Genomic DNA, 16,547 nt, shown 5'->3' on the forward strand with positions numbered 1-16,547 from the left:
TAACCATACGAGTGGCCCTTCTCTGGACCCTCTCCAGGTTATCCCCATCCTTCTTGAAGTGTGGCGCCCAGAATTGCACGCAGTACTCCAACTGCGGTCTGACCAGCGCCCGATAGAGGGGAAGTATCACCACCCTGGACCTGTTCGTCATGCATCTGCTGATGCACGATAAAGTGCCACGGGCTTTTCTGATGGCTTCGTCACACTGCCGACTCATGTTCATCTTGGAGTCCGCTAGGACTCCGAGATCCCTTTCCACCTCTGTGCCACCCAGCAGGTCATTCCCTAGGCTGTAGGTGTGCTGGACATTTTTCCTCCCTAGGTGCAGCACTTTGCATTTCTCCTTGTTGAACTGCATCCTGTTGTTTTCTGCCCACTTGTCCAACCTATCCAGGTCTGCCTGCAGCTGTTCCCTGCCCTCCGGCGTGTCCACTTCTCCCCATAGCTTTGTGTCATCCGCAGACTTGGACAGAGTACACTTCACTCCCTCGTCCAAGTCACTGATGAAGACATTAAAGAGTATCGGTCCAAGGACCGAGCCCTGCGGGACCCCACTGCCCACACCCTTCCAGGTCGAGACCGACCCATCCACCACAACTCTCTGGGTGCGACCCTCCAGCCAATTCGCCACCCACCGGACTGTGCAGTCATCCACATCACAGCCTCTTAACTTGTTCACCAGTATGGGGTGGGATACCGTATCGAAGGCCTTCCTGAAGTCTAAGTATACGACATCCACCCCTCCTCCTGTGTCCAGCCGTTTCGTAACCTGGTCATAAAAAGAGACTAGATTGGTCAGGCACGATCTGCCCGCCACAAACCCGTGCTGGTTTCCCCTCAGCATAATTTGTCCTGCCGGGCTCTCACAAATGTGAGCCTTGATAATTTTTTCAAAGACTTTGCCAAGGATGGAGGTGAGAGTGACTGGCCTATAGTTGCCCGGGTCCTCCTTCCTCCCCTTCTTGAAAATGGGGACCACGTTGGCCCTTTTCCAGTCCTCTGGGACTTGGCCCGTGCACCACGAGCGTTCGAATATTCCCGCCAGTGGCTCTGCAATGATGTCGGCCAGTGCCTTCAGCACCCTCGGATGGAGCCCATCCGGGCCTGCCGACTTAAAGGCATCCAGTTCTTCCAAGTGACTCTGCACCACCTCAGGGTCTACGCACGGCAGTCTGGCGCCTTGCTGCTGCCTCTCCACAACCCCAGTGAGAGACTTGTCGTGCCCCTCGCTTAGGAACACTGAGGCAAAGAGCTCGTTGAGGAGTTCAGCCTTGCCCCCTCTGTCACCAATTGTTTCTGCCCATTTAGCAGGGGTCCTATTCCTCCCTGGGCCTTCCTTTTACTCCCTATATATCTAAAAACCAATTTCTTGTCCTTTACTTGGGTTGCCATCCTCAGCTCCATGGTAGCTTTGGCCCATCTAACTGCCTCCCTACACGTGTGAGCAGAGGAGGTATACTCCTCTTTGGTGATCTCTCCCCATTTCCACTTTTTATATGCTCCCCTCTTAGCCTGTAGGCTGCCCTGGATTTCTCTGGTCAGCCAGGGAAGCTTTCTGGCCCCTTTCCCTCTTTTTCCTCGCATCAGGATCGTCTCCCTCTGTGCCCGAAGGATCATTTCCTTAAGGCACAAGCGCCCTTCCTGGGCTCCCAACTCTTTAAAACTCCTACTGTGCAGTGCGTCCTTGACTAATCGCCTGAGTGCATTGAGATCAGCTTTCCTAAAGTCTAGCACTTTCACCTTACTAGTTACCTTACCCACTCGACGTCTTATGATGAATTCTATTATTAGGTGATCACTGTCCCCCAGGTGACCACCGATCTCCATGTCACCCCCCGTTGCCAATGCCAGGTCCAGTATGGCATTCCCCGCAGTGGGACCGTGTACCTCCTGTGTCAGGTGGAGGTCCTGTACACAGGTTAGGAACCTACGTGAGCGGTGGGACTTTGCCGTCTGCGTCTCTCTAAGTTCTTATCATCTGCCTCTTAACACCCGGATTATTCTCCGTCTGCTGGGAGCTACATTCAGATTAGTGGATCTCAAGGTATCTATCAGAAACTTATAGTTAAGTTTTATACGAAGAAGCTGCCGGCTACCATTTCAGAAGTGGGAATTAGTAACCGAGTACAGTTCTGGGCTTGCAGTTTTACTTTTTATAGTCATTTCTTTATAACGTTTCCCTCTATCTGCAAGCATCGATATAGTATTGGTTTCCTATCTAGCCACATGCCCATGCCAGTTGCTTGATGCTAAATGCAAATTCAGGTCCCGTGCTGTGGTATTAAAGGAAAGCTGCAGTTGGGTATCCGTGGACTCCTGGAGACAGAAGGATCCTCCGCTCTGCTAGGCCGTTCTGTTTGGCGACTCGCGGCTGTAGCGCAGGGTTCGGAGGTGGATTAAACGAGCTGCGTCCCTGCATACAGCATTGCTGAGAAGCTTCTGTGGCCACATCCACAGCTCATCCTACTCGTCGTTACAACGCGTTTCCATCCCCGGGGCTTCGGTGAAGTGTGATGGAGTACCGGGAAGGGATGCCGCTGGGACTGCGGCTCTGCTTGCTCAGATCACTCGGAGGCCCTGAAGAGCCTTCCACCACTGCAGAGCAGGAAGATAAATGGCGTCCTTCCCCTCCCTTGTCTGTTCACAAGTGTACTTTCAAGTCAGTGTTTAATGTTTTATTTCTAAAGGCTCCCCCCTTTCCTGCCCGTTTCTCACATGACAGAACTGACCGCAGGAGATCAGTTTAAGAAGCGCTTGGATAGTGCTTATCCCTCCCCTCCCCTAGCAGTTCACACGAGCACGTTGCAGTTCCTGAGAGAGAAAGGGGAGCTAAGCCTTTAGAAATACACTCTGTTAAGTCCCTGGGACAAGGACTGCAGAGCTCCCCAAGGGTTTCTGAAGCTAGAGTTGCAGGCGCGAGAGGAGTTGTTTGCCTCGCTGCAGCTGTATTTGGTAACTAATTGTGGCAGCATCGCTGATAGTAACCGAGCCATAGGGTGCAGACAGAAGTGGCACTTTTTGTCCAACCTGGCCGCAGCAAGCAGTTTATAGCCATGATGAAACACAAGTGCATGGCTGCAGACAGCTTCAGAAATGGCGAGTTTGGTGAAAATCTGAACCCTTTTTGCACGAGCGGTCAGATGAAGATGTTTCAAAACAGAGTGTTTTCTGTAACTTCTGTCTGTGCTGCCTGCCAGCCTCAAGCTGTTTCCACAATGGGAGCGGAGGAAGTTGTCTGCAGGTTTTTCAGCCCCCATTGGAGGGTGGGGCAGGTGAACTGGACCCCTCTCAGGTGGTGGGGAGGGGGGTCCAGTTCACCTACCCCACCCTCCAGCGTCAGCTGGGACCATTTGAAAGTTGTGTGTTGAGCACGAGTTGTAGAGAGTGTCCTTAAGTTTAAAAGTGCTGCATTTGGACTTTACTTACAATATCTGTATTTGCACCTCACTAAGCCTGCTCTTGCAAGGTGTAGTAAAGGCCAGCAGAATTTGTGTGTTCAGCTGCGTAAGTATTGAAGAAGTCTTATCTACCAAATAACTGGAAGTTTTCAAGCCCCAAAATTAAATGCAACCTCCCCCCCAAACAAACCTCAATAAAGGCTGCACAATTAAAAATGAGTCCCAAAATACAATAGTTAAGGTTCTATCAATAACTTTGCACGATTCAATATTTGTGACTTTCATTTTCCAGTAGTTTCATATTCTACACATTTAAAAGAGGACTAGAACATACCGTAATACATTGTTATGTATAATAAATGAGCATCAACCTTTACTGTAGGAGACAATTATTTTTTCATTGCAGTTTTCCTTGAGTCGTGTTACAAATGAGGCCTAGTATCAGACAGGCCTGACAGAATTGCAGTGTTCTCCTAGAGCATAAATGCCATGGTGGGTCAGAACACGGGGCTGTCTAGCTCGGGATCCCGCGTCTCTCGGTGACACAGCAGATGCTAAGGGGAAGCGCGTGTACGCAGGGCACGTCCAGGTGGATCTGACCCCATTCTCTCTTCCCTTGCAGTATTCAGAGGTGTAGAAGGTAAGTTGCACTCCTAACGAGCATGTTCAATACCCACCGATAGACGCATCCTGCATGAATTTGTCCCATCCTTTTTTGAACCTGGTTAAATTATTTATCAGCCTCTGAACCATCATTTGGCAGTGGATTCCACAATTACGTGCTATGTGAAAAAGAACTGCCTTTTGCTTGTTTTAAATCTTCTTCCTAATAATTTCCTTGTACATTCCCCGGTACTGTGCAAGAATAAACAGTAAATTCCTATGTACTTTCTCATTCATAACATTGTATACCAGGGGTTAGCAATGTTTTTGGGCAGAGTGTCAAAAATACAACTTTGACTTCTAAGATGTTGGCATGCCAGGGGTGGATGGTGGGGGACCCGCGAGGGGCCCGATCCATGTTGTGGCAGAGCAACCCCAGCCCTTTCCCTGCCGTCCACCCTGGGGCACGTGTACCAAGCCAAATGCCTTCATGTCCCACACTCTTTTGCCCGTGCCAGGGGTTGCCTACCCTTGTTAGACCTCTTACATTTCCCCTCAGTTGTCTTTCCTCAGTGCTGAAAAGTCCTGGCTGCTTTAGTCTCTGCAGACAGACCTCTCTGTTCCCCTGATCATCCTTGCTGCCTGTCTCCGTACCTTTTCTTCCGCTGTTGTATCCTTTAGGAGGTGTGGAGACCAGAACTGCACCTGGTGTTGTTCAAGGTGTGTGCGACTACCGAGGGACTCGGTAATCTTTGGGGAGGAGGCGCAAGCATTGGACCACGTTAAGTTCAAATGCTTGAACCAGAGTCTCTTATTTAAAATGCAAGGGCATGGGAGGTGGGAGGGGGGGTGCTTTAGTTAGTGAGCAGCGCTAATTAAAAGTGCCCAAGCATCGCACGCATCAGGGTCCTCGTGCTGAAAATGGCGGCGGGGCGCTTTGCACTAAAGCTCATCAAATGAACTTTAGTTGAAAGCATCCTGCTGCCATTTTTTAGTGCGGGGACGCTGATACACGTGACGCTGGAGGCTGCTGGAGCGCGGTAATTTCCACTCCGACGCTCTGGATTTACAGCACATCAGAGCAGCCCGGCTGCACGTGTGTAGGCGCCCCAAGAGGACGCGAGTCCTTTACGCGGAATATGCGTCTCAGCCGTTGTTTTGCTGGATGGTTTTGTGCCAGCTGTACTGACCTTGTTTCCTGATAAATGTTTCAAAAATAAAAACAGGCTTAATCATAAGTTGTGCAAGTGAAGTCTTTGTACGTGAAAACTCAGCTCCCCAGGAGCTCTTGTCACAGAGCCTGGAGAGCTATGCAAACCTCTCACAGAGGATGCATGATGCTGGCTCCTATTTGCTGTTGAGAAGACAGATCAGTTACCTAGGCCAGGCTCCATGAATAGGGCGTCATCCTTTATAGTAAATGATTGTGTCCGCCTGTCACGGCGGAAGAAATGCTTTGAGTCAGGGATGCTTAAAAGAGAAGAATGATGTTGTTCAGTCATTTCACCTTTCGTGACCTGGAGACATTCACCTCTGATTGACCAGCATCATTTTCTACTTTGTATTCATATTGTTAGACAAACTGAGCCATTGATTCAGATTAAGCTTTGCGGACCTGACTACAATTTGAACTCGTTTGGCTGTGTCCGTTGCATACGAGAGTGAATAGGCTCAGTCTGCAGTGGATGCGAACGTTTCCTTCCCGTGGTAAAGAGCTCAGCGGCTGTGCGTCTAAATGAACCGCAGGCAGGGCAGCGAGCAAAACAGTTCCCATGCCGGGAAGAGAAGTGGAGGCCTTTAACCAGGGAACAAATTGCATTTTCTTTCATCAGAAAGAATTCAACTGTTGCCATTACCTGCAGATACCCGCCATTCACATCACCTTTATTTCAGATGTTGCCTGTAATTGTAAAAACAATGATTGAAATTCTCTTTGTCTGCGGCTGTAAAAAGAATTAAGTTGAAATATAGCAGAAATGCCAATCACTGCGTTAAGAATAGAGATTAGGAGTGAGCCAACTCCCTCTCCCTGTGAAGTGGGAGTGTGTGTACACACACCTCCTCCTTTGCTTCATGTTAATTATCTGTACTCAGAAAGAATTTCAATAACCTTCTGCTGTTCACATCAAAACAGCACATTGTGCAATCTGTCTGTGAACAGCGCTCTGCTCCGATAGCATCCTGGTAGATGATATGATCTGATGTCTGGGCATTTACTTCCTCTCAGATATTGGCTCCACTTCTGTAGGACACGGCTGAGATGGACGTGCTACTTTTTTCAAAGAACAAAAGCTTTCCTTTTGAGGTGCCCTGGCGTCTGCTCCCAGGATAGCGAGGTATTGGAGCCGTTACGATTCTGCGGAGAAGCGCTGCGCAGGAACCTCGCCGTATTTCACAGCAGAGGCTGTGACGGACCCCGTTTCTGCCGGGTAGGAGGCCACCCTCCCTGACACTCGCCCCAGCCGTGGGAGCCGTGGTTCTCGAGCATTTCCGCAAGCCTGGTACAGCACCCGGCTGCTGCCTGCTCTTCTCCCAGGGGTTCAGGAGTTTTGACTTTCCTGGAACTCTTCTGCCTTCTGTAGGTACGCGGCTCGGAGCAGCACCAAACACTTTGGCTAATGCTTTCCCGGTCCCAGGGTAACTTAGCGTGCTAAAGAAAACAGCCAGCGTGCTGAAGCTGTCCGAGGCCTCCCTAGCTGTACTGAGCCGTCTAAGCCCTTCCGGCAGGGAGGAAAGCACCGTGGTGCAAATACTGTCTCCGTGCCATAAAACTGGAACCATACAGATGTTCCAGTAATAAACCCCTGTGTTAAATTACTTGAACAAGTAAATGAGAAATAAGATGTGGCTTCTCTCCTGGGTTATCGTCCCCTTGTGCCTTTTATCCTTTGCGGAGGGATATTGAACGCACTGATGGAGTTCCACCTTTGACCTCCACTGCTGGACCCTCAGGTCAGCTGGAGAAGCGGATTAACTGGGGACCTGGGTGGGGGAGAGCGTCCTTTAAATCCACTTGAGTTAGTGGAGCAGATGAGCAGAGCCGTGCCACTCACCCCTCTGCCTCAGCACTCCTCTCCCTGGCAGGACTGGCCCCCGCGGGGTGTAGCAACTCTCCATCACTGTCATGGAGGAATGAGCCTGCAGAGGTCATAAAAGTGGATTACAAATTTCAGTAAATGCTTCCAGGGGCCATTTATTTGCTGCTCTTTTCTGTGTGAGGTTTATTCTGTCCTACTGGTAGGAGATGGAAGAGGCACAGTAGAATACTCTGCTGTTGGAGAAGAAGAAATTTTATACTGCAAAAAAAATAAATAATGCTATAGCCAGGGGAATGAAGCCAGGCCAGCTCAGGCTGTGATCTAATCAGAACTTATAAGGAGTGGTGGTAAGAGCACGCTTTGCAGGCCGGGGTTGGAGACTGCAGACCGCCCTCTGCCCCGATCAGAAGAAAGCTCAGCGCTGAGAACTTGGCCGGACTGGTGTAATTCTGACAAACGCTCCACGTCCCGTGGAACGGCAATATACACGAATAGCAACATACTGGATTTCAAAGGCTGCAGCTTTATCGAGTTGATGGGTATAAAAGATGCATTAACGATCCTGCTTCAGGCCAGGTTCTCGGGGAATTCTTCACAAACGTTGGGATTGGCACGTCTCGTTTGGTTGTGATCTCTCGTAACAATCTAATCTCCTTCACGTGGAAGGAAACCTGTGATTTCCCACTTTGCATCTGAGACACTCTGGGAGGGTCGGAAGAAGGAGTCTCATAGAATCAGAAATTAGATGAAAAGTCCTGCTTCTTCCCATCTAATCCATTCACTGCCTAGACGCACAGGGGCGAGGGCAGAACAAGGCGTTTCCTACGCTGTATTCTCCAGCGTTGTCTGCCTACGTGCAGCGTTCTTCTGCATTATAGCTGGGGTGCTTGAACACCACAGCTCTGGCTAATCCCTCTTTAAAGCCTGTAAGTGCTGGGATGTCCAGCCCTTCCCTCGGGGATTGAGATCATTCAGGTGGGACCTAAGAGGTTCAAAACAGCCAAAACATTTTTTAAGCCTCTGAGCCCAGACTCTTTGCAGTTTGGAGTATCCTATAACCTGTAATCTGAGCTGCTGGAAACACCAGTGCACAGCCTATCCTCCAATTATGAATTATTCCAGACGCTAGGATCCCACTCCAGGAAAAACAATATGCAACGGGTCTTGAATTTTTAGAGTTAATTCAGAGCTGTACTTTTGGCCTCTTTTGGCAGCCAGGATGAGAGATTTTTGTCTGGACTTCCTGTCGCACTTCTCACTGTAGCACCAGGTACCTCATGATCACTAATGGATTTATCTTCTCGGCACTTGTGTGAGGTTCCCATTTTTGCCTATGGGGAATCGGGACGCAGAGAGCAGGCGACGTGCTCAGCGTCACAGGGGCCGTTTGAAAGAAGCCACATCTCCGAGGTCCAGTCCAGGGACTTGACCGCGAGACCATACTTAGAGACGAGGGACAGCTGTACTGGCATTTCGTGTCTGGGCAAAAAGGAGTTCACACTGCAAAGCTTAAAGGGACCAGCTATCTGGGACAGTCTGCCTTGCAGGGGAGTGTCCCAGTGCTCCCAGAGAATCTCTGAAACATGCATTTTGTCCTGAACTGACCCCCAAATGGCCAGCCTGTCGCACGTGCCCATGGCACTGGGTAGCGCTGTGCGGAGAGGCAGAGACATGCCCTTTCTGGGCCCAGGACCACGTGAATCCAGTACAGCTGCCCTGCTTTGGGCTGGGAAGGTAGTGCTGGGCAACCTCCTGACCCAGAGCAGTACAGCTGTGTGCACGTGGCAGTGCCTGCGCTCACTAGCTCTGGTGACAGTGCTGCCCTGCCAGAGCCGGGAGTGGCGTAGCTCCTTCCAGTCCCGGTCTGCGGTGCGTCTCAGCACTTCGGGATGCCCTGGTCCTGCTGCTGTAATCCTGCCGGGCTAGTGGTGGTCCCAGAGACGCCCTGTTAGCCAAGCAATAGCATGCCTCTTCCCTTGCGGGCCCTCTAGGTCCAGTCTGCTCCTTCAACTCCCCGGCTGCAGCACGAGACTCGATTTTTTGCAGAAAGGATCGCAGACAGCGACTCTTCGCTTTGTCTAGCACGGCACAGAGAGCGAGACGCAACAGTAACGCACCTGTGCAGCATCTGCACCCCAGGTCCCTCACCACTCGAGCCTCTTTGTGAGTTGGGGTATTGTCTGAGTGTGACATCTTGCACCTCGCTTCTCTCAAACACGGCGCGTCCTGCCTTCTCCCCTCGATCTGAAATAGCTCGTTAGGTCATTCCCTTTTGTAACCTCTCATCTGTTCTCCGGTGATCTCCTGGGCAGCCCTCTCGCTCACCTGGGCGGACCGGTTCCTGGTGTATTTTTCCCTTGTTCTGTGGGTCGCTTTGTCTTGAGGTGTTTCCATTTGATAGGAGACGGTTGAGGTTTATTTCCCCGCACTGGTACGCTACTCGTCATTCCAGCCTGACGTGGAAGTGAAAAAGATAAGAGGCACTGGAAGTGGAGTTTGCAGTCTGACACAGCTCTCTCCCCCGAATTCATCCCAGTAGTATTTTGACGTATTTCCCAGATCGTTGCAACTGTTTTGTCAGGTCGCTGCGAGCGCTCCTGCTGCCGTCCCTGCCCCCCGCTCCCGCCCCTGCTTGGACCCACTGCGCATCTTGCGCGGCTTCCCGTAGCTGGGGGAAAGGAGCTGATGCGCGCGTGCTGTAAACCGAAGACCCTGCTAAGCGTTGTGGGTTCACGATCCATTACATTCACTGTCCCCTTAAAGTGGGTACCGGGCTGTCCTTCCTGTTTCATCTGTTTTCACATAAATTCCAAATTCTTTCAATTTGCAATTTTATATGGCACTTTTATTGAATTCATCGCTAGAATTACTGTCAGTCACTGTGATCAGATTCTACCAGTGACTGAAAACAGAGGCCATTTATTCCAAGTGCATTTCAGCTCCTTTTATCTCCGCTTCTCACTTGTGGCGCTTGCATCGCCAGATTTCGTATGATTAAACTCCTTGGCTTGTTTCGCGTGTTAACATGTCTGAGAGCAGAGTTGCTGCCTTCCTGGCATCCTGTTCCATACTTCTCTTTGTGCCTAGCAGTCACTAAAATCTGCCTGTCTGTTCCTCCTTGTGGCATCAAAGAGAGATTTAATTATTAGAATTTGGCTGTGGTTATCGTGGCTGGAAGTTTGGGTTTAAGAAAAAGAACAGGAAGCAAAAGTTGCCAGCGGGAATGCTGCAACGACGGGGCCGGAGGAAGCAGAGGAGTAAAAGAAATCGAGTTTCGTTTGAGACTGCCAGGGGCTGCGGGACGAGGACAAGGTGTCCCGCCAGAGATGAAGATGCTGACGTAATTCAGTATCTCTGAGCTGCCTGTGCTTTCTCTGGCCGAACAAGTGTACGTATCGGATGAAGAATGCCGCTAAATTCAGTATCGTCATCCGCTGCTTGAGTTGAATTTCAGATTCTTCTTTGCTGGCCTTCGCCATCGAAACGCCGTCTCTTCAGTTTAAGAGCTCTCGACCGGGAGTGAGTGCCCCACGCCGTGGAAATGTAGACGCTGCGACCCTCGTGGGTCTGGTGTCGGAGGAGTCGGTGCGGCCTCCTTCCCTCGCCTAAGCTCGCTATCACCGTCTCCCCCGCGCCGCGCGGCCCGTACCCGGCTGGAGGCCGTGGCCACGCGAGCAGCGCGACCTGCAGTCGTGCGCTGGGGGGAAGAAAAGGTGCCTGGAGGATAGCGCTGCCTGGCTGCGGCGTGGGAGCTCTGCCGCCCCTCCGTGCGTGGCGCGGGGCCCGTGGGGCTAGCCGGCACGCTGCCACGGTTCCTGCGCACGTCCGTCCTGGGGGCGAGCCTGCCTCGGCCCCTGCCCTCGTCTCGCTTACCGGGGCTGAGCCGAGTGGGGGATAAAGAGCAGGTCATTCACGGTTTCGTCCTACTCCGTGTTTCCTGCCTTGGTTGGTGGCGCTGCCGTGTCACAGCGCCCAGCCCTGCGCCCTGCCGGGCCGGGCCGGGCCGGGGCCGGGAGGCGCGGGCGGTTGCGGACGCCCGGCACAGGGTGCCGAGGGCGGCCCGGGCCGCGTCCCCACGCCCGCCCCGGCTCTGGACCGGGTCCCTCGTCCCCGCCGCCCAGCGCGGACCGCGTGTGGGGCCGGCCGCTGCGCCCATTGCTCGGACGCGGCGGGGCGGGGCGGGGCGGGGCGGGGCGCTCGGGGCGGGGGCGGCGCTAGGGGCCGGGCGGGGCGGGGCCGAGCCGAGCCGAGCCGAGGGGAGCGGAGCCCAGCCCGGCACGGCGGCGCGGCGCGGCGCGGCACGGCACGGCCCGTCCGGCGGCGATGCGCTCTGGCCCCGGCCCCGGCCCCGGGCGGCGGCGGCGGCGGCGGCTCGGGTTGCGCGCGGGGGGCGGCCGGGCCTGACCGGCGGGGCATGCCCGGCCCCGGCCCCGCGGCGGCAGCGGCATGCCCCGCGCCCCCGCCCGCGCCCGCCGCCCGCCCGCGCCCGCGCCCTGACCGCCGCGCCGCACCGCCGCTCCAATATGATGAAATGGCAGCCGCGCAAGAAGGTGAGTCCGGCCCGGCCCGGCCCGCCGAGCCGGGCGCTCGTGCCGCGGGGCGGGGACGAGCCATCGCGGGCGTCCGCACAGCCGTGCCCGGCGGGCCGGGGCCGGGCGCCCTCGCCCTGGCCGTGCGGTGCGGCGCGGGGCGGGGCGGGGGGAGAAGGCGTCCCGTCCCGTCCCGTCCCGTCCCGCGGGGAAGCGCCCGCCCGCCCGCGCGCGTTGGCGTTGGCGTTGGCGTTGGCGGGGCGGGCGGAGTTGGGGGGCGGCAGAGGCGGGCAGGGGCAGGGGCAGGGAGCGCGGGTGCCAGCGCGGATCGGTCCCCGGGGCGGGCGGGCGGGGGAGCGGCTGCCGGCCCGGCCCGGGAGCGACACGGGCGCTGTCACACGGGCGGGATCGCGTCGCTGTGGCTGTGGCTGTGGCGCGGCGCAGGCGAGAGACCCGGCCCTGCCGTCCGGCTGGGTCAGCGTGGGGATTTCGGAGGCCCCGCGACATCGACTCTGAAAGACCGGGGCCGGGGCGGCAGCGTCTCCTGCCAGCCCCATGCACGTGCGGTCCCTGGAGCACATGGTTTCAGGAGAGCAGTCTGCTTCCTCCTGGCGGGCAGCCCCCGGCCCAGGACCTCGGCCGCCCGCGCCCCTCGCAAGCCAGAGCAGGCTGTTCCCCCAGGACGGCGCCCCGCGTGACCGGCCGGAGCGGAGGGCGCGCGGGTCTCGGCACCGCTGAGCTCGGGAGGCTCCTGGCGCTTGCAGCGGGTCTGGAGGGGGTGGGGCGGGGTGTGCCCCACCCGTGTTCAACCTGCCAGGTCAGGTGCAGCTTGCACCGAGGATTCGTTAAATCGTTAGTAACCGCGTGCGGCGGGGCGGCGTGGCTGGTGGCGCGCAGGAACCGTGTCTGTTGACTGGAGCTCGAGCAGCGCCACCTCGAACGTGTGCCGCCTCCTGGGTAAGCGCGCCGCTCGGCCTGGTCGCGGGGAGGAAGAGTCTGCTCCGAGGTGGCTTAGGCGAACCTCACTAAACTACGTCCCGTCTCGCTGTCACAGCGTGCAGCGGGACACTCGCCTGGGCTGCCCTGACCGTAGGACATCGATCCGCGCGTTCTGCGGAGGTTTTCAAGCAGCGGTGTAGGAGCAAACCTCAGCTGTGCTCATGTCTAACACACCTGTCATTCTCCATTTGCAAACGCGGCGCTTGCGCTTGGGGCAGGCCCCGCAGTCTGCGCAGAGCCACTTGTTGTGCGGACAAGCATCCGTTCTCGCCCGGCTTGAGGGCACTTCATTTGTTTCCTTTGGCACAATGCGTGCGTCGTGGCCGCAGGAAACAGGGACGCGTTCCTTAGGAAAGTCCCCGTTGATCCTGTTAGAAACAATGACATCTTTTTCAGTGACCTTTTTTCTTGTCAGTAATTGTGCTTGGGTGGCACGTTACAAAGAGACTGCAGGGGAAACATCTTGACTGATATGTGCTCCACTTGTGAAATGTCGCACGCTGCAGTGTGCTCCCTCTCCGCGGTGAAGTGAACGGACTCGCCTGGCAAGGGGAGAAGTTGTTTTTAAAAGAGCAGCCTTTGTACCCAGCATCGCTTACAGAACGGAGAGCGGTCTCCTGCCCTGCGAGAGCGCCTTTGAAACGAGCGGGGAGCAAACGTATTTGCAGAACGCGAAACAGTCGGTGCTGTAAAGGCACGAACGGGAGGCTTATCCGGCCCTTGGGTTCCTGTGGTGGCAACGTGCTCCTGGGAGATCACAGGATGCAAACCTCCAGATTTACCTACGCTTCCGGGCGCTGGTCGTTCAGATTACAGCGTCTTTGATGAACCTGAATTCAGAGCAGATGAAAATAATCCAGATTTGACTCAGGCTTGTAACGAACACTGCGGCCAAGCGTTGGACCTACCCGGGATGCGCACGCAGTATTGGTGCCTGTCAGACATGCAGCAAAAGAACGAGCAGTTTCTGAAGAGCACGTGCAAAGCTCTTGGTGTGCTGTCGCTGTGCTGTGAATATTGTCTCTATTTTCCATGTATGGGCTTTGTGGCTCTCTCCATGCAGGATGGCATTCCAGAACAATTATAGTGCTGGCTTCGCCATTAATGTGTTTCTGGCCAAAGCGATAGGGCCGTGCTTACTGCTTTCCCTTCTGCGTTGCTCTGACAGACACCGGGAATGGAGGCGCTTCCTGCAGACCTGCTGGCAGAGCGGGGCCGGGAGCTAGGCAGGTGCAGCTGGCTGGCGGCTCTGGGTTTAGCGTACGCTGCGCTGCCAGAAGGGTTAGCCCCTCCCTGGACTTCAGCGGCGGTGGTCGAGTCCTTCAGGATGCGTGAAGGTGATGTGCTCTTCTCCAGTGCTGTGGGAGTCTTGTAACTGCCCTTCTTCTGGGCTTGGGGCAAAAAGGAAAAACCTGCAGGGTTTACGTCACGGCTTGCCATCAGCACTGACTTGTGCGCGGTTCCCAGCGCAGGAAAGGCAGGCGAAGTGCACGAAGCCGGGGCGGCTGTGCAGCGGTGGCACCCTGGGAGGTGTGCGTAGACTAGGGCAAAACTTCTGTTCCTTGCTCTGCAAGGCACCTCTCAGATGGAAGAGTTTTGGGAGACGGTTTGAGGAGTGGATGTGACCGTGTTGGTCGTGTCAGGTGGTCGGAGAGTATGGATCGGTGGTGCTCAACCGCTGTGGCCCCACAGGCTGGGTGAGTGGCACGGGTCTGATCCAGTGTTGTGGTGCCTGGGGCCACGCCGTCTGTGGCCGGGGAGCAGCGGCAGTGATAATTGCCACAGCTCTGGGGGCAGTTAGCGCTACTACTGCTCCCTTTCCACCGTTTCCAGACCCACGGGAAGCTCCATAGGCCAGGCGACATGGCTGTGTGGTTTGGATCCGGTCCGTGGGCCAGAGGCTGAGCACTACTGGTTTAGAAAAAGAAGCAACTAGTTTAACGCAAACTGTACTGTAATGTGGCAAACCCATCGTCACGTCCTTTCCAGAGAGACCAGGCTTGCTTTTGAACCCGTCTCCTCTATTTAGGGGGGTTCTTTCCAAATAGTTTCCCCAGCAGTTGTCCAAACCCTAGTTGTTGGTTTCTAGGAAGAAACATATCCCCGATCGTGTGTGTGAATGAGTGTATAAAACCGCAGTCACTCTTGCCTAGATGGCCAGCGTGACACCACCTGCCGTTGTTCAGACACAGCTGTGTGCGCAGTCCTGTGGGCTAATCGTGTAGAAGAAAAAGAAGAACAAAGTGGTGCACCTTCCTAGCCCAAGTGGAAGATCCTTTGACGTTTTCAGAGATGCCATGTTTCGTTTCTGAGACTTTGTAGTTTGGCTTTGCTGCGCTCTGGAAGTTGATGGGGCCTGGGCTGAGTCCAGAAGGTCCCACAGAAGTGACCACCACTGGCAGTGTCAGGAGAGCAAGTTAGAATTTGGCTTGCTTGGAAACTTTGGGATTAGCTGGATTTACTCCTCAATATTTGTTTCCTCCAGATGCTTCCTAAATCTTTAATCATCTCTTTCTTATACCCCGTCTACTTCCTGGGCTCTCTGTTCTCTGCCCTGTTCACTTGCTCCACTCTGCACGCGCACGCTCTGTGTCCATAGTTTTCGTTTTCCTTGAAACTGCTTTGCGATCCCTGTGCTTTGCCCTTCTGCAACCAGACCATCGGTCTGTCAAGCTGGGTGTCCTCCAGGAGTGGCAGATGCCTGAGGATTTAGAGCCAAAATATATTGCTATGCCCCGACCAGTTGTGCAGTTCTGGTTGCAGGCGAACTTCCTTCCCGACTCCCGCAGTGGCTCCCCTGCAGGATAAGATTTGGTTGCCCTCACTTAGCACAGAGCTCGTTCCTTTGGTGTTCCTCGTTTGACCTGTCCATGCTCGGTGATGCTCTGGCGTGCAGCGACTTGCCCCCTGTCCTGGGAGGATTGGATGCATTTGGCACGCTCCCAGGAACAGGCTTTTGCCTTTGCTCCAGTGCAGCGTGACACCTTCACGACACTTTCAGATCCTGCATCCAGAGGGAGAAGGGGGCTGATGGCCCCAGCCTGGGACGGTTAATCCTTACTCACCGGTCACTGAATTCTGGTGATGGATGTATTCTGCGGCACAAATGATGTAAAAAAGCTGGGGAAGAGCCTGACAAGAGCGTAGGAAGTCAACATTAAATTAGAAATTCAGTAGTTGTTTTGCTGTTCCTTTCTCTTATTTGATCTCAAGGAGTCTGGAATTTCTCATGGAAGAGGTGAGTGGAGAGCATCCCATTGACGGGAATAGGCTGCTAACGAGGGGTGCGTACAGTGCAGTGAACCCTGCCTGGCGGTTTCCATTTCCAAAAAGGATAGAAAAAGCTTGTCTGAGCCCCACCTAATTCTGCCCCTGTCCCATGCATCTTGTCTGGGGTGCTGCATCATTTTTCACTACAGCTTATTCCCTAGGGCTTCTCATAAGCGATGGAGCCTCCACCCCTTCCTTTAGGAGACTCTTTCACTTAGATTTGCCAGGGTTGTGTAGCATCTGTTAGTTCTTTTGGTGCAAACTGTGCGGACACCGGTGTGGTCCATTCCCCGTTGCTGGGCAGGCCCTGGATGGAGTTACTTGGATCTAATTTTCTTTGGTTGTCTTTGTGAATCCAAGCTTCTAGAGTTGCCAGTATTTGTGTTTCAGGGTTTTCTCTCCATGGAGTATTGACCTGATCCTGCCAATGCATATTTAGGGGCTTTCAAAATGGTAAATATTGACCCTTTGCTAATACTATTTAAGGAGTTTCTGTAACAGCAAGTATTGACTTAGTGGGCTCTGGCAGCTCCTGAGTAGCTGGTTCTGGTGGAGTCTTTACAGCCTGTCTTGCAGATGAGTATTGAGTAGAGCATGAAACCTTACAAGCTTGATTCAAAAATCTCTATTTTAAAATAAAAGATAATAGGCTCTGAGCAGGCTGAATCCAGCAGCTGATTCCTAGATATCTTGGAGGTTTCTTTCTTTAT

General features: G+C 54.2%; 1 protein-coding gene across 4 annotated transcripts in view; it reads left to right on the top strand.

Annotated features, from left to right (window-relative positions):
- The window catches only part of TTC28 (tetratricopeptide repeat domain 28), a 256,275-nt gene that overhangs the window by 94,187 nt on the left and 145,541 nt on the right, over positions 1 to 16,547 (top strand). The window contains exon 1 of one of the 4 annotated variants that reach the window (XM_059713314.1): positions 11,309 to 11,589. The exons of the other annotated variants lie outside the window; for them this stretch is intronic. Within the exon in view, the coding sequence (XP_059569297.1) occupies positions 11,563 to 11,589 (27 nt within the window). The 5' untranslated portion in view covers positions 11,309 to 11,562. Of the gene's footprint in view, positions 1 to 11,308; positions 11,590 to 16,547 lie in introns of those variants that run through there. 4 annotated transcript variants of the gene reach the window in all.

This window comes from Alligator mississippiensis, chromosome 10, assembly GCF_030867095.1.
Source record: "Alligator mississippiensis isolate rAllMis1 chromosome 10, rAllMis1, whole genome shotgun sequence".
Taxonomy (NCBI): domain Eukaryota; kingdom Metazoa; phylum Chordata; order Crocodylia; family Alligatoridae; genus Alligator; species Alligator mississippiensis.